A 25,834-nucleotide genomic window follows, 5' to 3' on the forward strand; every position below is an offset into this window, starting at 1 on the left:
TCCAACTGAACTGGGCAGTCACGACCAGATAAAGGGGTGCGTTCGGTCAAAACATACACCACCGTTCAAAAGTTGGGGGTCCCCCAGACAATTTAACATTATCAATGAAATCTCTCATGGAATAGCCTTTATTTCTTGGGACAAGAATAAGCTGTGGAGGCATGTTGGGAGTATGCTCACAAAGGCTGCTGCTCCATACTCTACTGGCTTTAAGGAGGGACCGTTTTATAGCTTCTCTGATCAGCACATCAGATTAAACTGTCCTAACAAAACTGCACCATGGTTTTCTAACCATCAATTAGCCTTTAACCTCTTAATCCCCGCCTTAACCGAGGCAATCAATAAGGTCACAGCCAGTGTAATACCTCAGACCTACAAAACTCATCAAAATGGACTCCTTTATAAACGCAGATGTCTTCTCCGCTGAAGTATTTACATCCTACATGAGCAAGTTTTTATATAGTACATAGTATCATCTACAGGAACTCACTGTCCATGAAATCTTTTAAAAATATGATCAAGGACGCGAAGTACTGGCGCTCGGGACAGGTCAGTGGAACTAGCGTAGGGTCGTGGTCATGATAAGCTGAAGTTGGGTTCCAAAGGGAAAACCCCGGTGGACTGGCCTTGGTTGTTTGGACGGTGCTCCTCTTCGGCTGCGCCCAGTCCTCGGGCCTGCTCGCGGCCCGGTTTCTCCTTTCTGTGCGGAGCTGGTGCGACTATGTGTTTTTCTGTAAAAGTGTACAAACGATCGGTCGAACCATCTTGAGTCTGTGGGACGTCATGCTCGTGCCCCCTCCGCGGCCCCGCGCGCTCCCTCCAGAGTCCGGGCCTGGCTCAGACCTTAGTCCCGACTGAACCGGCGGCGGAGGAGGAGGAGGAAGGGTCACCGTGTTTTTACCGTAAGAGTCTCAAAGGCGTTACCTGCAGAAGCCTAAATAAAGAAGTGAATGAAAAGGACGGCTACTCCGATGTTGAGTAAAATCACCATGACGACCAGGAACGAGCTGGAGCCCTGTGGACAGAGAGATTTTATTCAGACAGAAGAAATATAGTGATATTGTCAGTAATCTCAGGTGTCACAAAAGTCAAATTTCTTCAATATACAATGTAAAAGGAGCTATACCTGAATTTATTTTTTAGGTCAATTATTTTTGCCCCATAAAAGTATGTTGTAAAAGTAGTCATTTGTGAAAAAAACATCCTGATGCCTGACATTTGCACCATGTTATGATTCATTGATGTTGTGTAGGGTCAACCAAAATAGTCACTATGTGATGCAAAAATGTCCATTTCCTCACATTGTGACGAAAATTATTCAAAATTATGTATAGTCCCTTTAAGCTCCTCCCGGACCTTTGTTGCAGTAAAAATGCAGTGGGAACTGGACAGAACTAGATCCTTTACTCTATAGCAGTGCAGCCAATTTAGAAACAACATTGTTCCTAATCACACACTTAGCCTTAGTAAATCAGAATTAACTGGAAAAACATTTTTTCAGACAAAGATCACCTCAGTTCACCTCAGTCTGAGAGAAGGACAAGATCAACCAACTTAAAAAAAAAGGCCTTTAGGAAAGATTGATGCATAAAATGAGTGTTATAGTTGTATACTAATATGACTACTAAAACTGCAGCTGGTGTTTTGTATTAGATCTATCATCAGTGTTGCCAGATGGAGCTCACTAAATAGTACAGAGTACAGAAGTGACTTTTATATAATCTTCTGAAAATAGGCCTGTGCCACAGAGTGACCTGCAGATCACTACTGTCAGTGACCGCTGTTTAAAAAACATTATTATCTCAGATGGAGAGAAAGGCAGAGCCTTCCCCCAAACGGGAATCGAGTTGTTAGGGTCAACAGTTATTACAGTTGCAGTTCTGAAAGTTATTAAATAGTAATAAAAATGGGACACTCACTGAGCTGGTTTTGGCGCAAACCTCGGACTCCGTCTCCATAGCAATGATGGGCGCTGACTTCAGCGGCGTGGACAGAGTGAGGTCTCTGCTCATTGGCCACGACTCTGGCCCCTCACCCTCATGCCCCACCCCTCTGTCCTCATTCTCCGCCCCCAGAGCTAGGCGGTCCAATCGCTGCACAGAGTCCACAGACGCCTCTCTGACGGGGCGCAACCGCGGCCTCAGCCGCCCGGGGCACGGCGAGGGCGAGAGCGGGTCCGACAGACGCATGTCCACCGTGTAGTGGTCCTAGGAGTAAACACAGGTTTATATAAACTATGAAGAGGTCCTAGGAGTAAACACAGGTTTATATAAACTATGAAGGGGTCCTGGGAGTAAACACAGGTTTATATAAACTATGAAGAGGTCCTAGGAGTAAACACAGGTTTATATAAACTATGAAGGGGTCCTGGGAGTAAACACAGGTTTATATAAACTATGAAGGGGTCCTGGGAGTAAACACAGGTTTATACAAACAATGAAGAGGTCCTAGGAGTAAACACAGGTTTATACAAACAATGAAGAGGTCCTAGGAGTAAACACAGGTTTAAATAAACTATGAAGAGGTCCTAGGAGTAAACACAGGTTTATATAAACTATGAAGTGGTCCTAGGAGTAAACACACGTTTATATAAACTATGAAGAGGTCCTAGGAGTAAACACAGGTTTATATAAACTATGAAGAGGTCCTAGGAGTAAACACAGGTTTATATAAACTATGAAGAGGTCCTAGGAGTAAACACAGGTTTATATAAACTATGAAGTGGTCCTAGGAGTAAACACACGTTTATATAAACTATGAAGAGGTCCTAGGAGTAAACACACGTTTATATAAACTATGAAGAGGTCCTAGGAGTAAACACAGGTTTATATAAACTATGAAGAGGTCCTAGGAGTAAACACAGGTTTTATATAAACTATGAAGGGGTCCTGGGAGTAAACACAGGTTTATACAAACAATGAAGGGGTCCTAGGAGTAAACACAGGTTTATACAAACAATGAAGAGGTCCTAGGAGTAAACACAGGTTTATACAAACAATGAAGAGGTCCTAGGAGTAAACACAGGTTTTATATAAACTATGAAGGGGTCCTGGGGAAAGACATACAGTTTATACTCTGCCTGACTATCCTTTACCTGGATGTAACTAACTGTTCTGATTTGGAGCTGCAACAGTTGGTCAGGTCGAGGTTAAGCAACACTATGAGCCCAAAGATTGAGATCTGATGACCTGAACATCCTGAATGACCAGGTTATTCCCAGAGGTGGGCAGAGAAGCCAAGATATTTACTTAAGTAAGAGTAAAAAAGTACTTAAGTTACTTGAGTAACTGTAAAGTGGTAAAGTGTCAAAGTGTGATTCATGTTTCAGTTTGACATAAATTATGAGAAACAAAACATGAAATACCATTAAAAAAAAAAAAAAAAGAATTAAGTAACAAAAACAAGAAATACATCTTTTTTATATGTCAAAATGAAGATTTGTCACTTTGTCATTTACTCACAGAGACATGAGTTACTTTTACTAGTACAAAACATACTTCATTTTAATATTACTCAAGTAGAAGTAAAAAGTACCCTATGAAAAAAAACGACTTGCACAAGTAAACCACCTCTGGTTATTCCATCCATGGATTTCTTTGACATAAATTGATTTTATTTGATCAGGGACAATGCACAAAAGAAATATGTCTCAAAAGAAGAGATGTCACGTGCCAGGTTAGAGCAGAAGATACCAGTTTCCACCCGCAGTCCTTGGACGGGTTGATGTTATACTTACAAAAGTTCCTAACCTGGCTAACACCATGCTGCTGTGTGCGCTCGAATTATTTCAAACTGCACAACAGCCTGGGGACCATGGCCGAAATCTCCGGTGGATTTGGGAACCAATCACAGAGCGAGGAGGGACGGCAAGACGATGACGCGCTATTCGATATATGGAAGCTTGTAGTTTATTTACGGATAATAAAAAAAAAGTTTATTTACGGATCCAACGTGACAGCAGCAGACGCGATGGTATTTTTTGATCAAGCTTTAGACCTTGTTCTAAATAATTTAGCTCAAAAGTTTACAGCGGGTACGTCATACGTCATCTCATACGATGATACGATTGGCCATGGCTACGTGCAGACGCATGAGACTTTTTTTTTTTTTTTTCGTATCGCCCAATAAACGAGTATGGACGATCGTAAACCACACCTCTCCTACGAGAAAATGAATTGGTGGTCCCCAGACTAAATATCACTTGTGACTAAATATCACTTGTGATTTTAGTCTGGTGTTAGCCAGGCTAAAAAGTTCCTTAAATGTATCCAGAATAATACATGGAGAATAATACATTCTTGTTTGACAAGGGCCTTTTCCAAGATGACAAGGCCAGGGTTCATGGGGCTCAAGTTGTGAAAGAGTTGTTCAGGGAGTGTGAGATGTATTGGCTGCAGAGTCCAGATCTTAACCCCATTGAGAATATCTGGGATGTGCTGGAGAAGGCTTTGCACAGTGGTCACACTCTCCCATCATAAACATCGGATCTTGATGAAAAATCAATGCAACACTGGATCTTTTCTTGAAGCTTATTGAAACAACGCCACAGCTAGTGTGTAACATTAGAGCGCACAGATAACATAATGTGTAAGAGTTAGAGGAGCAGACCTTTTACACAGACACGGACACAAAGACAGGAAGTATTTCTCAAAGCAGTAATGATTTACCCAGTTGTTTAAAGGGCCTATCTCACTGAAGGAGAGTTGCGGAGACGTTGCCAGACGATGCCAATCACGGCAGTCTCTGCAACTTGGATCGATTGCGTGCAATCAAAGGGCCTATCTCATCGGCCTGGGGACTAGTTGGATACTCGAGTTGCCGTTGGTCACGGAGATGTCTCTAAAACGTCGGAACACTATTTGTTTTCCTCAACCTGTGAGAGGTTTCTGTGACATTCCTGCAATGTCTCCGAGTCCTGATGGATACAAAGGAGATCTCAAAGAGATGTACGGAGTCTCTTTGAGATCACCTTGGTATCCATCAGGACTCTGAGACATTGCAGGAACAATAGTATTTGCGACACAACTGCCTCAGACCGTGCCCATAGGGAGACTGCATGGAGACTTGCAAAGTCTCCATGCAGTCTCTGCTGAAATCGAACTTGTTCATTTTCACCGAGACTACCTGGAGACTCACCTTATCTCCAGGAGACATTTCGGAGAAATCTCCATGACCAGCAGCAACTCGAGTCTCCAGCTAGTCTCCAGGCCGGTGAGATAGGCCCTTAAGCTGTAACCACAGGTTACTGTATGAGCGAAATAACTGAAATAACTGATGAAACAGTGTATATTACTGTATATTGTAAGTACGTGACATGTCTCTGCTGTTTTGGACATGAAAACCTATAAAATACTGCATTACCTTCTCTATAACACCTGAACACTATTTCATTGTACACGTGTACAATGACAAATAAAGCACTTACTTACTTTATATAAATCATATAAAGGTGACCTCTGACCTTGTAGTCGCCGGCGTGTTCGTCCGTCAGCCGTGAGTGGGCGGGGCTCCAGTGGTGGGCGTGGCCTGTGCTGGGCCTGTGGTTGTGCTGTTTGTGGTTGCCGTAGCCGTGCTCCTTGGCGCTGTGATTGCTCAGGGGATAGTCCTGGGGCTTGTGGTGATTGGACGGCACGTGCTCCGCCGCCTTGTGATTGGACGCGGCGTGGTCCGGCGGGCCTCTATGATTGGTCAGGACGTGCAGCTGAGGCTTGTGATTGGCCGACGGGTGATCCCATGTTTTGTGATTGGATGAGGAGTACTCCCGCGTCTTGTGATTGGTGGAGCCGTGCTTGGAGGGTTTCTGGCTGGAGTGCTCCCAGGTGGCGTAATGGTTCGCGTCTCGAGGCTTGTGATTGGCCGACGGGGCTTTGTCTCGCGGCTTGTGGTTGGCCACGACTACGACCGGCTCATGCCCGTTAATCTGGCCCTCAGTCTCCTCCAGCAGAGAGGGCGTGGTCGATCGGCTGCTGTACCTAGTTCATAAAAGGTTTTATTTGGTGATTCATATTTTTACATTTTCCTTTCTATCAGACCAAGTGGGATTTGTCTGTGTGGCTTTGGGCAGCTGCACTGAAGAAGTCGGACATGTGAAGTCCGGTGTGGGTCATGTAATAAAAAACATAAATCGGAGAAACAGGGACAGCATTCAGTACTCAGAAGAAGGAAAATAGAACGGAAAGCGACACTATTTTCATTTCATTTCTTTTATCAATTAATTTCAATGGATTTTGCTAATGCATATCAATGAGCAGACAACTATAGCGCTTTAAATATGCCAGATTTAGCACAGAGCTAATTTCCATCTGCAGTCCAATGGGAAATGTTCTTCATCAAGACCAGATCAAGATGTGGTCCCATCACATGGTAGAGTGGGCGGTGGTCAATGTAGCCAAAAAAAATTAAGGGTTGTTAATAAAGGTAGATAATAAAGATCTTGTTTACAATTCAGAATTATTGAGAGTTCCTATTAAAGGTTTAGTGTTACCATCTTATTATTTAAAAATAATAATAAAAATAATTTGAGCTGAAACAACCACTTCCTTTAATGCTGTCCCTGGACCAACAGCATCAAAACTTGGATCTAAAGATATACAATGTTATTCTGTTCCAGTTTTCGATCTGGTATCATTTAACGGTACTCATTACTCATCCCAACACAAAACACTCAGACAAAAAGGCGAATAATTCAGGCTGTTTTCTTCATTCATGTGAGACTAGGGTGGACATTTGGACCTTGGTCTGATAGACAGGAAAATGCAATAACACATATATGGCCCGCTGTACCTGTCGTCCCAGGTGTGGTGAGCCCCGCCCCTCTGCAGCTCCAGGCCCCGCCCCTCCACCAGCACCTGTATCTCGGCCTGGTCGTCCAACGCGCTCTGCCGGTGGAAGCAGGTCTTTCGCGGGCGGTGTTTCGGGGGCGAGGCGGGCGCCGCGGGACTGAAGTCGGGGGTGAGGGCGGAGGGGGTCGTATCCGGGGTGCACAGGGGGCTCTCGCTGCCTGTCGACGCGTCAGGTTTGTCTTTACCGTCCGCATGTTTGGGACGCTCGCTCTCCAGGCCTGGACAATCAGGACAAGTGGATTTAGGTCACACAACGATGCAAAAGCTTCGAGACAGAGAGACTTGTTTGACTTTGCACAGTTACCTTTACCTTAACTTTACATTATCTGCACCTCACTGTGGGTTTTTAGAGCTGCTGTAACAAGTGCATTTCTCCACTCAACGGCTTGTCCTGCTTTTATCCAGCGAGATAAACACCTCCACACAAAAAGTCATGGCGCCAGGATGGGTTTAGCCCTTTGTCTTTTTATGGCCGGTGTTTATCTCGCTGGATAGCAGGAAGGTTCTGTGAGGCCAGTACAGTGAAAAGGGAAGTCCCTTTTCACTGTAAAGCGTCAGGACACAACTCAGCAGCAATCTTTTGTCTTTTTTCTGTTAGTTGCACTGAGAGCTCATAACTTTAGTTTCCTGACGCTCTCAAAGGGGCAGCCCACAAAATATTAAATAGCCAAAATAAACTCGGCAAAACACATGACATGTTAGTCTCTGGACACAAAGCTGGGAAAAGCAGCTTCAAACCAAGGCGGGACTTATGACTAGTAGCCAATCAGAGAGCATGAAGAAGGCGGAGCGACAGAATCAAACATGGCGACGTACTAGCGGCTTGGGAGAAGGTTATGGGCAGCTATTTTCCACAAAACGAAAGAAAAAAATCATCAGTGTTCTTTTACTTTCTCCACTGAAACTGAATTTTGTTTAATTAACTTCAGAACAAATAGCGTGAGCTACAAGAGCTAGCGGTAACATAGCATCAAACTAGAAGGACAAAAATTACAACAACGTTGTTGTCAGGCCAAGGCATAAGTTTATTTGTTATTTTCTTTCACTTTAAATGATCACACGCTGATCAGTAGTTACTACATAGCTCATTGGACTCTGCTGTGCCTTTAGTTTAAACTCAAAATATTAGAACTTTTTGAAAATGGAATGGAATTGAACTTCCAGAACCAGACTGTGTTTTGGTAGGCGGGACTGTTGAGCTCCGTAACAGATGTGGATTTACTAGTCAATCTCTTCCTACTCTCATCTACTCACCCTCATTCTTCGTTCATAGCCAAACTGCAGATCTAGCTTGAGCTGACATTGGCTTTAATTCCAGATATTGATATTGATATTGATATTGATATTGATATTGATATTGATATTGATAATGATATTGTAACATGTGACAATTCCAAACAGTATATTGGTCCTCTTTGGTCCTTTAGGGCTCACACTAACCGGAAATGCTTCCATGACAAAAGTGAGTGGGTCTGAATATGGTGAATATGTCTAGGATGATCTATGCTCCTACTTGTTCAAATGGTCATGAGTCCAGACAGAAAGGACAAGATCTCGGATACAAGCAAACTATGAGATTCCTCTTGACGGGGGTCTATTTTTGATGTTTAGTGATCATTTAGTTTGTAGCAGAGACTGACCGTTCTCGTAGATGTGGAACGATGGCGAAAGCTCTCTTGCGGTGATTCGAGCCAAGCGACTTTCCTCCAGAGCTTTCTGCGCCACGGCCTCCGCGGCTTCAGCTTTACTCCGAGCGTGACTCATCCTGAACAAATAACTTGGGTTGAGTTTCTCTGAAGTAATAATTCATCACCGGATTAAAAATACGGTAAATGGAACAAAGTACTTCAGAAAGGTCCATTCAACAGAAAAGCACAAACGTGAAACCATTAGTTTCTGACCTGGACAGCGCGATCTCGGCCTTCTGTTTAGAAATGTCCGACGCCTTCTCTGCCGCCTCCACCGACCGGTCAACCTTCTCACGGATCTTGCTGGCCCTCAGCGGGATGAGGTTCTTGCGTTTGCCGCTCACCAGGGCGTTCTGCTTGTACTTGCCCTCCTCTTTGGTGCCGTCAGGGAACGTGGTGCAGCCGTAGCCGTGGCGTTTGTTGGCGACCCACTCCCCGGCGTAATGCAGGCCGTCTGAGCGCCGGCCGATGCCAAAGCCGGTTCTCTGGTCCGTCCGCCACTCGCCCGCGTACATCTCTGTCACTGTGGCGTCTATCGGAGCCCCCTGGGGATCAGAACGAGAACTGCTGAATATCGTGTGCTTTGTGGAAGAGCTCCAAGAGTGTTTTTGTGAGTCACGTGACAAAAACAGCATCCGTTGCATATTGTTTTGTTTGTTTGTTTGTTAACTTTATTGTCCCCGTAGGGAAATTTGTTCTCTGCATTTAACCCATCCTTCGATGCCGCTGGGGCAACCCGTAAGAAGCAGTGGTCGACGGCAGTGCCGCGCCCGGGGACCCATCTCCATGATGTGGAGCCAGGCTGATGGTCAGAATCACCTGGCTGGAGGATTCACCTATTGCACATGTTTTTAGTGGTAGGGGAAACCGGAGTACCCGGAGGAAACCTACGCAGACACGGGGAGAACATGCAAACTCCACACAGAAAGGCCCCGTCCTGGTGGGAATCGAACCCGGGACCTTCTAGCTGTGAAGCGGAGGCGCTAACCGCTGCGCTACCGTGCCGCCCACCGTGTATAATGTTTCTAATGCAAATCTCAAACTGAACCTGAATTGAATTCACAAAGCTACTAACGGCTCTTCTATCCTGCCTTTCTTACTTTTTTACTGTCACAGACAGGCAACAGGAATTACTACAACCACAGGGCACTGCACAAAATGTTGCAACATTTTAAAGCAGAAAAATATTGCCATATTATGAAGTATTGTGCCTCAGCAACTGTTATTAGCTTACAGGTCTAACATAAAGCAATTTAAAAGTCTTCTGGCAACTGAAAGATGCTGTGTAAATGTTTCAAACGTTCAGTGTGTGCAGAATGGGTTTAATTATGCAATTTCAAACATTTAAAGGTCGTCTAATGCTACAGAAAAGAAAAAAAAGAAATGGAAGGGAGACGTGGCCTTCGATCCTAACATATGCAGTCAGTAGGCCAGTTAGCACGGGAAACGGCGTTCAATGTATTTTTCCCATAGCTGTTAGCATTAGCTTCAAATAGCCCAAAGATGAACAATCCAGATGTTTCAGCTGTTGTAAACCACATTTAGGGAAGATCTTATGTCCCTCATGCCATAAGACTGTGTGATGCCCTTGCGTAAGCCCTCCTCTCTGCACGCTCCGGCCATGCACGCTCCTGGTCCGCTTAATAATCATTTTATGTTCAGCAGGCTGCATGGCGTGGAGGTTGATTGGCAGCAATAAAGGCCGCGGCCCTTTAAGGGTGGTGCTCCTGGGTGCACGACATCTCGCCCGGGCTGCCGAGCCGCACCAGCCATGCCGCCCGCTCTACGTGCCATACTCTTTATAATAAAAGAAAAATTACCCTCTGGATTAAAAACTCGTACTCTGCGTCCTGCTCCTCTCTTGTTGCGGCCTCACGGGCCGGGGCCGTAACAACTGCATAATAACTGTCTCACTTAGCCAAGTGATTTGATTCGAATTGATGCATTGTTTTTTTTATTCCTACTGTTTTAGTGTGCAGGGACTGGCTTCTCCATTCATTTATATGGGGGAGAACGCTCAATTTAAACAAGGCCGGGAAGCCGTTTGCTAACAGATGTGCACATTTGTAGGAGCAGGCTCAATGGTAACAGTGTTTCTGTGATTTCGGCTGTGGGCGGAGTTTAGATTATGTGGGCGGTGTTCAGACTCACCTGTTGGCTGTGGTTGGAGTGCAGGTCGGAGCTCACGGTGCTCATGCCGGTCTCGCTGCAGTAGGAGCTCTGTTTGCTGAGCTGAGAGGCGAGCGAGGACTTGGACTCGGAGCGGCGCAGCTTCAGGCCGCTCAGGATCGACTGCCGCAGTCGGCCTTTACGTTTACGCCTCTCGGCTTCACTCGGAGCCGTCAGAGCGAAGCCTCCACGCCCCACAGGACTCAGGCCTGGAACAAGGGTCAAAGGTAGTTATTATTATATATTATATAAATATTATTATAGGATCATGGGATTGTTGGTTTTCAGATTGAATATAGCATATGTGAAACTAAACCAGAGGTGTACTGGTCAGTAAATACATTTTGAGTTTTTTTAAGATATATACCTAGTATTTGTGTTGAGAACTTACTTTTACTCCACTACATTTGAAATATAATACGTTACACTTTATTATAATACTTTCAACTCTTTCAGTACATTTCAATACAATCTGTAAAGTAAATTTGCCTAACAATGCACATCCTACGAACAGTAGGTGGCGCTGTTCAGGTGTATTGTCAAATGCCACTGACCCACAACAAGGAAGAAGGTTTGTCTCCATCATGTTGCTGTGCAGAGAATTTGGAGAATTTTGAAGCGGAAAAATAACTTGTACTGACCAGTACTTTCTACTTTGAATATTTAAGGATTGTATGCAGCAAATACTTAAGTACTTTCACTGAAGTAATGGTTGACAACTTTGACTTTTCCTGGAGTAACATTTGACATGTAGTATTTGTACTTTTACTCAAGTAATGAAATCATGTACTTTGACCCGCACTGACTAAAGTCATCATTCAAACAGGTAGTTGAGTAAATGAACTTCTTTTATGTTAAATTAAGGACCGCTGTGGTGCAGTGTAGTGTATCGTCTTATGTAGTGTGGCTGACCTGACACAGCCCCGGAGGAGTCTCCGGGCGGCACAGGGCCCTCCTCCGGTGCCAGGGGCCCGGGGCCGCTGTGGTCTGACCTCAGGGAGTTGATGGACGTCCTGAGCGGGAACAGGATCAGAGCGGCCATCCCGTAGGGCACGCTCTGACGCACGCCGTACCCGTGCCGCATCCCGCCCAGCCACTGGCCCTGGTACGTGCCTGGGACAGAGAGGACAGTTACAGCTTACAGCCACTAGAGGGAACACTGCATGAGTACAGGGGTGCTCATTTGATTCTTGTGGACAGTTGTGGTATGGCCGGTGCCGGTTTAATTCAGCCTAGGGTGACCAGATTTCCCATATTTAAAACCCGAACACAATGGGAATTTGTGGAATTGAATTTGGCACAGGGGAAAACTGGGACAACACGGACAGAGCTTGTATGACACTTGGACAAATCAATGGTTTTGAAGAAATCCACGGGGAGATGGGACAGAGGCTTCAAAACTGGGACTGGTAAAAGGGGACGTCTGGTCACCCTATCCATCTGGTCACCCTATCCATCTGGTCACCATAATATAGCATATCCAATAATTCCACACTATAACTGGACACAGAGAACATCAAATTTGGTGAGACCAAAACGAGCTGAAGCATAATTAACTGATCTGCACATGTCGGCATACAGGCTGCAGTTTATGTACCAATGTTTCAAAAAATATTATATAAAATAACATCTTTGTGCATTTATGTCTCTCATTCATTATACCCCCATTAATTGAGTGTATATAGCCAGGATGAATCTATTTTGCAATGATAAAGTCATTTAATGAAGTCACAATGAAAGAGAAAGTAGATTGTCAAACTAACTGAATCTGTTGGAATGAATAAAGTATGGAGTGAATGAATAATGAGTACAGCGCTCTGAGAAAAAGGCTTGTAAAGCACATTACAAGAGGGAGAGCGATTCTACGCAGGGCCCAGAATTTGGTGGCACACCCATGTTTGCACTTAAAATGAAAAAAGAAGCCTTCACAATGGCTTAAATATCTCTGAAAATAGATAATAGTTGGACCCAAATATAACTGGCAATTTCCTCAGCCTTGTTGATTTAAACACGACCGTGAGGCTAAAATAATGTCATCTTTGGTGAAGGACCACATTGCATTTAGATGGGTCGATTATTGTTGGAACATTTCCTGTTCATTTCACTAGGGATAGTTACAAATGGATCGTCAAAACAACTTCGACCATGTAAAGAAAGCTGAAAATGAAAAATGCATACAAACCCAGCAGCAGTGCAGCTGTAACTCAGGCTGGTCATACATGTAAATGTGTCACAGACTGTGGGACTTCATGAGCTGATCCAAACCATGCAGACGAACTTTCATGCAGAACTTACTTTTTCCTCACATAGGAAAATAAAGGTAATTGTTTTTTTTTGTTTTTTTTATTTATGCTTCACAACGATACTTTTGAACTTATTGGTTAAATGTTTTACAATGTTTTTAAAGCTCAGATCAGAGGTGTCCAAACCTGTTTCACTGAAGGTCGCATGTGTGTGTTTACAGCGTGGAGTTTTTGAGGTTATAATGAACTGAAATGGTTAAACTCGGAGTAAAAAGTACAATCTCCGGCGATGCGTGCCAATAAAACCAAAAAGTGTTTTATTTATTTAAAAAAGGATCTACAGAAATCAGACATGGGCAGAAAAGATCCCAGAGAAATCTACTGTTTACTGGCTCAGACCAGGGGGCCAGTAACCCTACGCCCATTAGGGCTCGCTCTGTGGCCCCGGGACTTTTTTTTTTTTTTTATTAAAGCGTTGTATAGTTGTTTGTTCTTTTGACTCACTTTTTTTTAAAGCATAATTTGTGACATAATGGTTCATATCAATGAAATGGTCTTTTAAAATATTGTTTGAACTGGCAGCCCTCAAACAACTTGATGCAGTAGAACATTAGGCCAGTGGTACCGATGGTACTTGGGCTACTTCATGTGGTACTCAGGGTCAGCTGCAATTTTAGATTTCAATTTCATTACAGATCATTTCCTTGATGCTTCAGTGATGCATTTAAAGGCCAAAAGTCTGACTTATTTTTTTGTCAGAGAAGAAATACTGTGCATAAAGTATTAACACCAATTCCATACTAGTTTTCTGGTATCTTTCACAGTGACCCCAAGTTGTGAAATGTTGATGGTAGCTCATTCCGGAGAAGAATTGGGACGAGTTTCGACCACAACTGACAATTCAGTTTACTTCCTCTTTCGTCGTTTGTGATGGAAAAACTCTATTCATCTATTTTCGGCTGGGTTTAATCCACATTTGATCTGGACCTGGTGGTACTTGGTGTGAAAAGTTTGAGAATCCCTCAAACAGCTCTAGTTTCCTCTTTTCCCTTTATAAAAAGTCACTTGTTGGCTGCTTTATATCATGAAAGGTTTACATAGGACTTTTTCAAAACAAACTCTGAATGCTTGTGTAGTTAAGAATGGCAGTGTGTTCTTTGCCATTTCCAAAAAAAGATTAATTGGTCATTGCAGCCCTCCTTAAAGCCGTGCCGTGTTCTTCAAGTTGACGTGAATACATTCTGATGATGTAAAACAATTGAACGTAAACGCAGACACACAGTAAATAAAAGAAAAAGCACAAAACAGACAAAAAATAAACTTAAAATTATAAACTTTATTGAAATCAATAAACATGCAGAAAAACAGCAATGAAACGCACTTTATACATCACAAACAGCAACAAAAATAAACAAAATGCCACATGTATTCATCTGTTTAAAATTGTGCAAAAAACGCTTTCAACAAATGAGACAAAACAAACTCAAGAAAAACAAAGGCTTTGCCAACAGGCGTGAGAAATGATAATACGAGTGTGTGGAGACCAGAGAACTGGCTCTGCCTGAGAATCACATCTGAAATCAATGTTTGTTCCTGTGTAATATTCACAATATTCACTGGATATATCGTAGCAAACGTTTACAAAGAGTAGTCACCTGGACTGGGGTCGACACGTTTCACATTACTTCATCCAAGATGTTTCTTCAGGTAAATCTGGACACAGACCTTAAAGCTCGACTGTTTTCACCAACCGCAGTGAAATAAAAAGTAATATTTGTTTTTGAATATGATCTACCCAACAATCCAGATTGATCAAAGCCCAGTGTTGTTCAAATCAGACACAGTCATCCCCTGAGGCTCATGTTGTTTGTTGTAGATCAGAGGTTGATTCTTTAGGCCTCCGTTTCTCTGAAAGAATCTGTTTCTTTATAGAGGCTGCCCTTGTTAAACCAGGAAAGTCCCTGTGAGATTCAGAAACTCTTTCACGAGAGTCCTTGCCCCAGAGGTGAAGCTCGTGCGCACGAACAGCAAAGCTTTACCCTGAATGAACTGAATAAGAAAGCACAAGTTGAGTCTCCTACAGTTATGAATCTAAATCAGACATGGAGTAAAAGACTTTTGAAAGTGAAAATGGCATTTTAAAAGTTTCTGTTGTTAACCAAAGTTTGTATTATTATTTTTTTCTATAACGGGGTTGTGTATCAAAGTATTGCAATACATGGTTTCCGTTACTGTGCATATCACAGCAAGGATGTGTTGTGATATATTGCAAAACATTATTTTATGCTAAGGAAGACTCCACACAATTCTCACAAAAACTCTTTAAAAAAAACAAAACAATAAACTATATTTGATCCCAGCCCTACTAAACGCTGTGTCACCGTGTTGCCCAAACGGCGAAGGAGTTCTTGGAGGGAGGGACATGTAAACTTAAGATTATTCCCACAAGACTCATTTACGTCTGCTGTTTCAAAGCAGATGGTTACTCAAGTGATGGCAAAATTAGCCACGAAAGAAAAAGACATTTCAAAAGTAAACAATCAAGTCCCCTCCCCTCCTGATTGGGCCTGAAAGTCCCTCCTCGTTCCCTGTGCAGGCTATTATTTTCCCCAAGATGGGAAAGGGCACATTTGCATATCAGATTTGTACGCCTGCAAGACACCTTTGGTAAACTCCACTATCCATAAAGGAACAGGCTAGTGTTTTTCCATGTACTTACCTGAGCCTAGACGAGTTGATGCGTACCTGTCTGGTCTTTGTGCGTGCCCTCAGTCACGCCTCTCCCAGCAATTCATAAAACTCCAAACTGGGGTGAAGTTAGAAGCACCCAAGCTCTTACACGTTTTCAGTTACGTGAAAAGTTACACGTCTTTGTGCATGACTAAGCGCACGCACAAAGACCAGACAGCTACGCATCAACTCGTCTAAGCTCAGCAAAGAACATATCTCAGTATGGAAAAACGGTGGCCTGTCCCTTTAAGGTTAGGATTAGGGTCACGTATACGGTTACTTTGGATTCGTTTAAATAGCGTTGTTTGGTTGAGGTGACGTCACGGTTGGAGCTCCACTCGTCATTGGCTGCTAATGTCAGTGACTGACCTATTCCATCCTGGGAAACAAAAATTAGTGTGCAGGCAGGCTTACAGGAAATGTCATCTCATTGGTCAGAGTGACGGCACCGGAGATTCTGATTAGTTGAGGAGATAAGTAAAGGGAGGGATTTCAGAAATAATACAATCATCTATCACATTTGTAAAACATTTGAACTTACAGACTGTCACTTTAATGTTAACGTGAATCTTTATCAAATAAATGAATAAGATAATGCCAAAATATTTTCAATTAAAAACAACTCGGTCCAGGTGACTGCTTTTTGAAACCTTTTGCTACAATGGCACACATGTGAATGACAGGTCACCGTATTGAAATCCATCAGACTGGTTACCTCCGTCGGAGTAGGTCTCGGTGCCGTATCCGTCCTGCAGCCCGTTGCTCCACGTGCCCTCGTAGCGCGCGCCGCTGGTGCTGCTCTCCAGCTGCCCGTAGCGGCCCTTGAAGCCCTGCGTCCACTCGCCACGGTACTCCCAGCAGGCCTTGGTCTCCACGCCCACACCGTGCCGCTTGCCTTGGGCCCACGTGCCTTTGTAGGCGCCGCCGTTCGGCCAGCTGTAGACGCCCAGCAGCTCGAAGCCATGGCTCCAGGCGCCGGCGTACTCGCCCTGGGTCTGCGGCCCAGTGCACACCCCTCGGCCGTGGGCCTTTCCCTGGTCCCACCCACCGCAGTACCACCCCCCATCGTCGAAGTCAAACCTGCCTCCACTGGACATGCATAAACACAGGGGCGCGCACGAGGGGCCGGGGAGCGCGCGCGAGGTCAGGGGTCAGGGGGCGAGCGAGGGAGGGAAACTTACTCAAAAGTTCAAGAGTTCACTTCAAGACGCAGAAAAGCGAGACTTGGGCGGAAAACAACAGGATCCCAGTCGCTATATAGAGTCGAATCCCAGCATTCTCCTCAAAAAATAAAAAAGACAAAACAAACAAAAAATGTTTTTTCAAACTTTAGGCAGTGAGACAATCGTTTTCAAAGGGGCAGAGAAAAGACGGCGTGGAGGAAAGGAAATTTTCTGTTTCAAAAGTTGCAAAAATTGGGATTTTTTTTGTTCAAATCAAACTTGTGAAGGAAACTGGAGGGAAAAAATATGAAACCTTTCAATGAAAGTTCCAAAACTTGAAAAATTACTGAGCGTCAACCACTCAGGGCCAAAGACAGAATTTTGTGACCAAATATATACAAAGATTGCGTAAAGTGGTCGAAGAAGTGTAATTTGAGCTTAAAACTTGGTTAAAATTTCTCAATGATGTAACTCAAACCCGAACTTGCCAACGTCCTCCACAAAAGAGCAAGTGCATATATCAGTGATTATGAGAAAAAGGAGCTTCATAAAGACATTTTACGTACAAAAATAGCAGGTATTTAAGAGCAAAAAGCCCATCTGTCATCAGTCAAAAGTGCAGTAACAATCTAGAATTGGCTGAAGCTGAGCAAGCTACCCCCACATAATCCAAGCTGACTCTTTTAAAGGTTTAAAATGTGCTTACTGTGTCTAAACTAAAACCGAATGTGCTACTATGGGCATGACAGGAAGATTTCTTCAAGTTTTATCTAAAACATTTGAGACAATTAGCACAAGCTAAATGACTTTTTTGGCTCTAAACAGAAGCATGCAATTACTGAACTACAATACTGAGGTAAAACAAATAAGAAAATGTTGGCTAACAGGGAAGAGAGCAGTGAATGTTTATCAAATGCTTGCCTTGCTCCTGACCTAATTAACTTGTAAACTAGTTAGCCATAAAGACGTGTGTGGACGGAATGCTATCAGTAGGAAAAAGCCACAATGTTTATCACAAAACCGCATTCTATTCTTAAAAGTGTAAACTAGTTCGACTTATTTAGCTGTTTAAAATGCATTTGAGCGCGTTTTAAGCTCCTTTTGCAGTGTCTTTCATGCTGTTGTTCTCCTCTGGGAGCTAGCTAGGCCTTGTGCATGAGTCTGACTGGCACCGATGCTAAAGCTAACACAGGCCAATGACTAGCATTCACTAAAAAATAAAAACCCAAATAAACGCGCATTTTCAGAGCACTTTTGACTCATAAAAGCACAACAATATGCAGTTTTATACCCGACTATGCTTGAACACGTCCCGGTTTGTTTGGAAAAATCCGCGGAAAATCCAAAGTGTGAGAAAGGAGGGATGCTTGCAAGAGAAATGTCCAGAAATGTCCAGTTTTCGGAGGCAGTTTTTCATCTTAAAAGGGCTAAGAAACGCGGGGTAAAGAGGCGGGGGTGACTGGGGGGGACTTGGCCGTGTTTGCCCGCTTCCCCCTGGGGTGTTTTTATATGGGGAAGGGCCCTGGTTGTCGCTCCGAGGCTGGGCTCCAGAAGAGGCCGACGCTGAGGCTGCGAGGAGCGGTCCGAGAGCTGCCTCCCTCCCGCTGGGGTCTTAAAGGGACCGCTGCTCATCCGCCGCCGCCGCCAGGGAAAGTTTGGAGAGGACGAAACTGGACTGAAAAATATGTCAAACATTTATTTTAGGCATGGCACATTTATTTACGAGGCACGTTTCGCGCCACAGATATTTACAGAACAATAGCAAACAAAGCACTTACTGGCAGTGCCGGATTTAAGTCAAATGGGCCCCGGGGCTAAAGTTTTTTCAGGGCCCCTATATACTCAATCAATATTTATTTATATATATGTAGCGCCTTAACAACATCTACATGTGAGAGGAAAAAAAAAACAGTTTGCATAATAACCGTAATTTGAAGAACCGTTGCTACTGCCACACTGGGGGGACACATTTAAAAGGGGGGTCTGGAGGTCCTTCCACAGACATTTTGTAGCTATTTTAATTTTTAACAGACCAATAGGTACATATTTCTTCCCAGTGTCAATTCAATGAAAATGGCTCGGACCTTGTTTAGAACTGGTTTAGTCCTGGTTTAGACCTAGTTTAGACCTGGTTTAGGCCTAGTTTAGGCCTAGTTTAGACCTGGTTTAGTCTCGGGGAAAATGTCATCTGATAAAGCCTTACATGTGAGGGCGTATGTAAAGAGAGGGAACTAATTTGACAGCCCGCACTGAGCACGCATTTTTGTCCTTATGCCCATGGGCCCTTCAACCTGCTGGTATTTGATGTACATGCATTTTTTTATCCTTTGAAAGTATGTTTAAATGTTGTAAAAGCTGCAAATAATGCAAACAGTATGTGTAGCATATACGTGAAATTTTGAATCAACGAATGAATCAAAATACTTTATATTATATATACAATTATGCATATTTTTAAAGCCACACAGCATACCATTTCAGCAAATAAATACAATAAAATACATATTACACTAAATATATTTTTATCATAGGAAAACACCTTAAAGCCACAGCGTGTAGAATTTTACTCAATAAATAAAATTAAAATATAAGCATTTATTTTATGACAGATATTTTTATCAATGAAAAATACCTCACAAATGTACAAACATTTATGAGGCTCACCTTTCCTAAGAAATGACTGTAAACTTTACCAGAAGTGGGTACGTCTCCAGCTCGTCTCCATGGAGATGTGACTAAATAAATAAATTTGAGGTTTAAACAGGTTCGTTTCTCATCCAAATCCATTCTTTGATTACCCACTGCAGTAATAGCATTTTCTGTGTTAGTCCAAAATGTTCCTCAGTATACCTTTAAAAAATGACCAAACAAACCTGTGCGTTTAGCTTTACTGGAAGCGGGACGCCACATTTAGATTTCCCACTAAGCTGAGCCATAAGCCACTCTCCCAGCACTTTTACTGGTGTGGAATAAATTGGTTTTATCCTTCAGTTTCTTTTGCCTTTGTATATTGTATTTTAACTGGAAAAAGCTGTAGAAATTAAAGATTTATCTTGCTTTGTTTAAAATCTCAATAAATCAAGCATTATCAACATACTGTATCCTGCCCTGATTTGGTTTCTGTTGGTGCTTTAAATGGTTACTTTGTGCAAATCTTCAACTAAAAACATAGACCCAGTGATAAACTATAACCCCTCATTCAAGCAAGAGGTAAATGATCAGCTTTTGCAACAGGTCAATAAATTATAATAAAGCTTGTCAGAGTTGCTTTAGGTGCTTTGGGTCACATCTTTATCATATCGATCTCAAAAGGACGCTCTGTGCTGTGATGTTTTTTATAGAGACAGGAATAAGGCTAGACAGAAAGAAGTGAAACGATGCAGAAAAAACACAGTCAATACCGCAGTTCAACACTAGAGAGCGCCGTTTGAGCCCGATCTTCAAAAAGTCATTTAAATGTACTTAAATGTCTTGGATTTCTACAAACCACCAGGGTTCATTTCGTTGACTAAAACATTTCCTTTACTAAAGTTATATTAAATTGTCCAAAACAAAACAAACTAAAGCTAAAGAAAAAAACATGTTGGCATAATTAATACTGCAAGCAAACTACCGCCGTACTTCAGTGTCAGTGGCTTTGCTAAAAAAGGAGGAAAACGTGTCTAAACAGGTGAAGTTTATTGTGCGACGGAGGCATCGTGTACAGAGGTATGAAACAAAAACACAGAGTATAAACGGGAGGCGCGGGAGGTGCAGGTTGTTCAGGTGAGGATGTCGTGCGCCTGTTGCTCCACCAACATCGCCATGTTCTTCACGTCTCCGCACCAGAAATCCAGCCGCTCCTTCATGCCTTTGATCTGAGGAGAAACCAGGAAAATGGATGACACGATCCACAGTAAAGACTTAACATTTTCTGCTGACATTAAAACCAAGATGCGAAGGGAGAAAACTTGCAAAAAAAACCTCAACATTGACCACCACGTGAAAATCTATGGTCCAAACCTGTTGCAGGTCGAGGACTCGCGGCTGGACCCAGGTCATCTGGACTTTCTGATCCACTTCATCGATGTTTCCTTTGATGAGCCCCACAGAGAGCGCCTTCATCACCAGCAGCTCCACCTGGACACAGTGGAACAACAATGGGACGTTACACACGACCGGATTTAAACAGGAGAGGCGTCATTTCAGTGTCGCATGCGTTCGACACGGACCTCGTTGTCCGGGATCTTGGCGCTCTGTCCGATCTCGGTGAATGTGAGCTGCCTGTGGTTCGCTGGTCGAGTGAACGTCATCTGGAAACACAAAGAGTGGGACCTTTATTCAGACATGGAACTTTACTACTCACACTAAACTGTTAGTTATTGTGGTCATAATCATGGACAGGGTTTCTACAAGCTACTATACTATATACTATATTTTGATGTTACAATTGTAAACAAATCTGTGTTTAAGCAAATTGGACACAACAAGCAAGAGGAGTAGAACATTTTTGCCAAAACTGCAGCTGAATGTGTTTTGGATTTTCAACTAACTTTACAATAATACTCGATCAATGCTAATATTATTCCCAAAACATTTCTTTAAAGCAGAACTAAGCAACTCTTGCCCCTGGAGGCCATAAGTGCAACTGCAGGTGTCGTAACGTGTTTTTTTTTACTCATTAATTGTCTGTGAGAGTAAATACTACGCCGACAGAAAAGACAAAGGGACAGAGGGATATTGTACATCCAATTACACAATGGAAATTATTTTTTTCACTCAAACTTGGCTGTAAATACTGTGCAAGTGGCGCTAGCCCGCAGTTAGCTTTGACCGTTAGCCTGTTAGCTTCTACTTTGTGATTTCATTGTGTGTATCGGTAGACCTGTCACGATAACAAATTTGAAGTTCCATATATTGAGGCAGGCATAAAAATGACAGTAAACCTCGGTTCTAAAAGTGCATCACCATATCCTGAGTCCCAGTTTGAGTTCAATTTAATGCTTTTTATGCCTTCATTTGTTTAAGGACTTTTAATGCCTTTTAATGCCATGCAGAAACCCCAATGTAAAATAAATCTATAATAAAGATTTTTGTTTTTAAATGAATATAAGTGACTAGAATCATTCCTAATTTGTTTAATTAGCCTACGACAGATCTATTTCACAAATTTTGAAATGCTTTAGATGAAAAAGTCATCTAAATAAGATTCTTAAAATTTCGAATATCCACATGACAAGCAGGCGGCTGTTTCCCGTTTTCTTGAAGTCATCAAATTGCCTCCCTTTAAGGACAGGCCGAGCCTCTGTGGAGTAGATAGTGTTTTCAGTTCAGCAGAGCGCTATATTATTTCCACTCTGCGCTGCCGTGGCGACACCGGTAGCAACTCAGCACCAACAAGGCCAGAAACAAGCAGTCAAAGGCTGTTTTTCCTTTGCCGTGTCACAACAGCAGTCATTTCTCAGCTGAGATCATCATATTAAAAGGTACTTAATGGTGGAGAAATGTAATGCAAATGTATTTATCTTAACGATGATTTTACAATTTTAAGGCATGCCATTTTCCCCAGCCCAAGCATAAAACCTGAACATCCCTGTAGACGTGCGCCAACTTGGCAAAAAAGCCTATGGACCAGCAAGAACTGATCCGAGGGCCGCATTTCGCCTCCGTTACTACTATAGCTGTAGTACAAATTCCGGCAGATGTTTTGAAGTCATAATAATAATAATAATACTACATTTTATCTATATTGCACTTTACATTTCAAGGAAACCTCAAAGTGCTATAACAGGTGAATAAATTAGATAAAAACTAATTAATATAGCCATAATAAAATAGTCAGAGGCTACATAGAGGCCTTTTTAAATAAATATGTTTTTTAAAGGGTTCAAGACTCTGGGGAGCCCTCGGGGACTCTGGTAGGGCGTTCCAGAGGCGTGCGGCCACTGCCTTAAAGGCCCCATCTCCCATTGTGGAGAGATAGGGGTCGTAACTCACCTCCATGACACACAGCAGCTGGATTTTCTGCATAAGTTTGGGCTCGTGCGCCGCGAGATCAGGCTGGAAACAGAACAGTTCTTAGTTGACAATAAAAATGTCCCAGTGCAGCCGGTTTTTAAGGCGTCGCCGCTGTACCTGCTGCCCCCAGGCCGACTTGTATCCCTGAAACTTCTCCACGTTGCCGGCGTTGAAAGCGTAGAGCGTGTCGATCAGCCACTGTTTGTCCGTGTTCCTCAGAGTCTCCAGGACTGGGTGCTGCAGCTGAATTCACACAGTAATAAAACGTTAAAACTCGGTAATGTGCCATAAATAAAAGGACGATTTAATACAGCGCTGTAGTGACTCACCAGTTCTCCAAAGTTATAAACTCCTTCTCCCAAAAGTCCGGCCAAACCCAGAGTGAACGCTCGCTCCTGTTTCTCCGAATCTGAAAGGTTTAAAGAGGAGGTTTTATGCTTTTGTAGGTATTTGGTAATAAGGTCAAACACATCTTTATCAGCATCTCACACTCTTTGTCAGTTGGAATAGTCATGTGATCCCAGACACTCACCCGGCAGGTCCTTGATGTCCACGCAGCCCAGGTATCTCAGCGCGTCCTTGTAGTAGCTGGCGTGGTTGCCCATGATGCGGTGGTATTTACTGGAGAGGTCGTAGAAACGCCCGTGAACCGACGTGACTCCGGGCAGGTTGTTCAGCGTCTCCTCCACCTCCTCGATGAGCTTCTACGGAGACAACACAGACGGCAGATCAATAAAAAGAGCCAGAATTATGCTTTTACCGACTTTTCGGAGCTTTAAACTTTGTTCTAGATCTGAATTTGACACAATTATGTCCTGGCTGAGATCTATTCTACCCAAAATAGACTTGATAAAGTTGTTGTTTAGTCCATGTTAATCCTAAGAGTAATTAGTGGTTAGTGGTTTTATCACCAGCCAGTGTTTTCTCCGTAGCTCAAGGTTAATTTCACTGGCTGTACTCTTGGTGGAGGCACTGGTTATGAAAAACATTTGAAAATCACTCCTCTCTCGGTGATATTGCAGCGTTACCTTTGTGGCTGGGAGGTCGCTAATCTCCAGTTTGAGTCGCCCGATTGACGTCTTGCACAAAATCACTGCCTCGTCGCTGCTTTTCACCTGAAACACACGGGACAGCAGGAATAAGGAAAAAAAAATCTAAATTAAAAAAAAGGCAGTTGTGACCAAAGACTCACTTTCTCCTTGGTTTTCTCCAGGAAGGTAATGGCATCTTTAGGATCTGGGGGAGAAAGAAAAGTTGAGTGTTACACCACGTTAAGTCTATGATGCTCCTGTAACATCTTTAATACTATAATGCGAGGATTTCTTCTAACCTGACATTTGGCGTGCCACATATAAAATGATCTCCATCAACGACAGAGGGTTGATTCTGTGAAGAGATATAGAAATAGAGCTATAGGAATAGAAAACAGTGCAAACAGACCCAAAAAATTAAATGTTACCTGTGTTCGAAGTCACAGAGGAAGTTATCATAAAGCTGCAAAAAACATTATGAAGTTTAGGCAATGATAGAAGGCTATGAAATTGGACATTATCAGCAAAATCTGCCATTTTTCTTGTTGCTAGCCACAGAAAACAAATAAGCTGCTGGTCACAACGCATAAATACATCCAACACATAATACATTTGTGTGAACTCCAGATTAAGCATTTAACCTTTTAAATCATCTATTGGAAGGAATGTTAAGAACAATCACTTCATAAACATGTGTCATTTCATATCAAGCCTAAAAATCATTCATCTGTAATGCATTTTCACTAGTTCAGTTTTACCCAAATCTAAAAGCTTCTCAATGGAGCTTACAGCTTACAGGGTCAGTGTAACGCCTCAGTTGAAAGCGAAGGCCTAGAAAACTGATCTTTTTCCCTTGCGTTTTTTTGCAGCACTTTCACAGCTTATTTGTGGCTTTATTTTGTCATTTTTTCCCCTACGTTTTCGTGCTCCTTCTCTTCTTTGTTTTTGTTGCTATTTTGATGCTTTGTTCAAGAAGATTTTTAGATTTGTGTAATGCCAAACTGGAGGGAAAGTGCTCTGTTTTCAAGGGGTTGGGTAAAGGTCATGTACAACTAAGTGTTTGTAATGAGTTTGGTAGTGTCGTGGGTTTTTACCTGAATGAGTCCATCTCCTGTTTGGAAACATGGATCTTTCACGAAGTCTGTCAACTTCAGTGTGAGCTGGTGCCACAACCTGCAACGTAGAGAAGTACAAGTGGACAAAACATCAGCTTTACTACAAGTGGCTACAGACAGAAAAACAATTTAAGTGCTGAGGGGTGGACAACTGGGCTCAACTCAAGGACAACAGATTTCAGTCCTATATTGTGCAATTGACTGGTGAAATATGAGTGGGGAGCAGATGCATAGAAGGATTTACAGCTATAAATATGTCTCATTTCTATTCATCAGCTTATTCTGAATGTCTATATTTAATCATTTCTGTTACTATACGTTTACCCCAAGACAAGTGCTAACTCTAGCAATGGTATTACAAATGTTTTTACCACTGTTACTATTTACGGTCACCTCATATGTCCCTCGCAATAAGTAGCTTTAACACTTTAACACAAATTATCCATATTATGCGGAACATGCTTTGATTCACATTAAACGATGAGGAGTAAGAACATTTTTCAAGGCTGATGTGACAGTAAACATGAGCTTAGCATTAGCCTAGTGACTCAGCGCACCGTTGAAATGAATGAGCACTGTTAGCTAAACCTAGCATCCACTCAGCATTTCATACTTTTTACCTTTTATTATAAAGGTCCTCCAGGCCGTGCCACTCCGCCGCCATCTCCGGTGTGGGGCTACAGCTCTGTTGTTGCTTGAGATACCCGCTAACATCTTTCATTTTGACGAAATTAGGAGTATTTCAGCAGTAAAAAAAAAAAGTGGAAAGTCTGCGGTCCGTGTTGTACTAACAAGAAGAGCCGGCTGCGCATGCGCTGTAGGTGAACCACTAAACGGACGTGACATAGAGTCATTT

General features: G+C 42.8%; 2 protein-coding genes across 2 annotated transcripts; both read right to left on the reverse strand.

Moving 5' to 3' along the window:
* Window positions 1-511: 511 nt before the first annotated feature.
* Window positions 512-18,431, reverse strand: jph3a (junctophilin 3a). Its single transcript, XM_079554946.1, has 9 exons — window positions 16,388-18,431; window positions 11,612-11,812; window positions 10,682-10,908; window positions 8,744-9,075; window positions 8,483-8,607; window positions 6,784-7,060; window positions 5,462-5,972; window positions 1,920-2,207; window positions 512-1,015 (listed from the first exon to the last, which is right to left on the reverse strand). Exons 1-9 carry the CDS (start codon window positions 16,767-16,769, stop codon window positions 935-937), a joined length of 2,424 nt encoding a protein of 807 aa, XP_079411072.1. The 5' UTR covers window positions 16,770-18,431; the 3' UTR covers window positions 512-934.
* Window positions 18,432-20,496: 2,065 nt separating this feature from the next.
* psmd13 (proteasome 26S subunit, non-ATPase 13) lies at window positions 20,497-25,785 on the reverse strand. Its single transcript, XM_079554921.1, has 13 exons — window positions 25,599-25,785; window positions 24,958-25,036; window positions 24,292-24,326; window positions 24,163-24,218; window positions 24,025-24,068; window positions 23,861-23,947; window positions 23,365-23,536; window positions 23,162-23,241; window positions 22,950-23,075; window positions 22,812-22,874; window positions 21,047-21,127; window positions 20,838-20,954; window positions 20,497-20,692 (listed from the first exon to the last, which is right to left on the reverse strand). The coding sequence occupies exons 1-13, from the start codon at window positions 25,697-25,699 to the stop codon at window positions 20,597-20,599; spliced, it is 1,137 nt and encodes a 378-aa protein (XP_079411047.1). The 5' UTR covers window positions 25,700-25,785; the 3' UTR covers window positions 20,497-20,596.
* Window positions 25,786-25,834: the final 49 nt, after the last annotated feature.

The sequence above is a fragment of the Gobius niger genome (assembly GCF_951799975.1).
Source record: "Gobius niger genome assembly, chromosome: 4".
Lineage (NCBI taxonomy): Eukaryota > Metazoa > Chordata > Actinopteri > Gobiiformes > Gobiidae > Gobius > Gobius niger.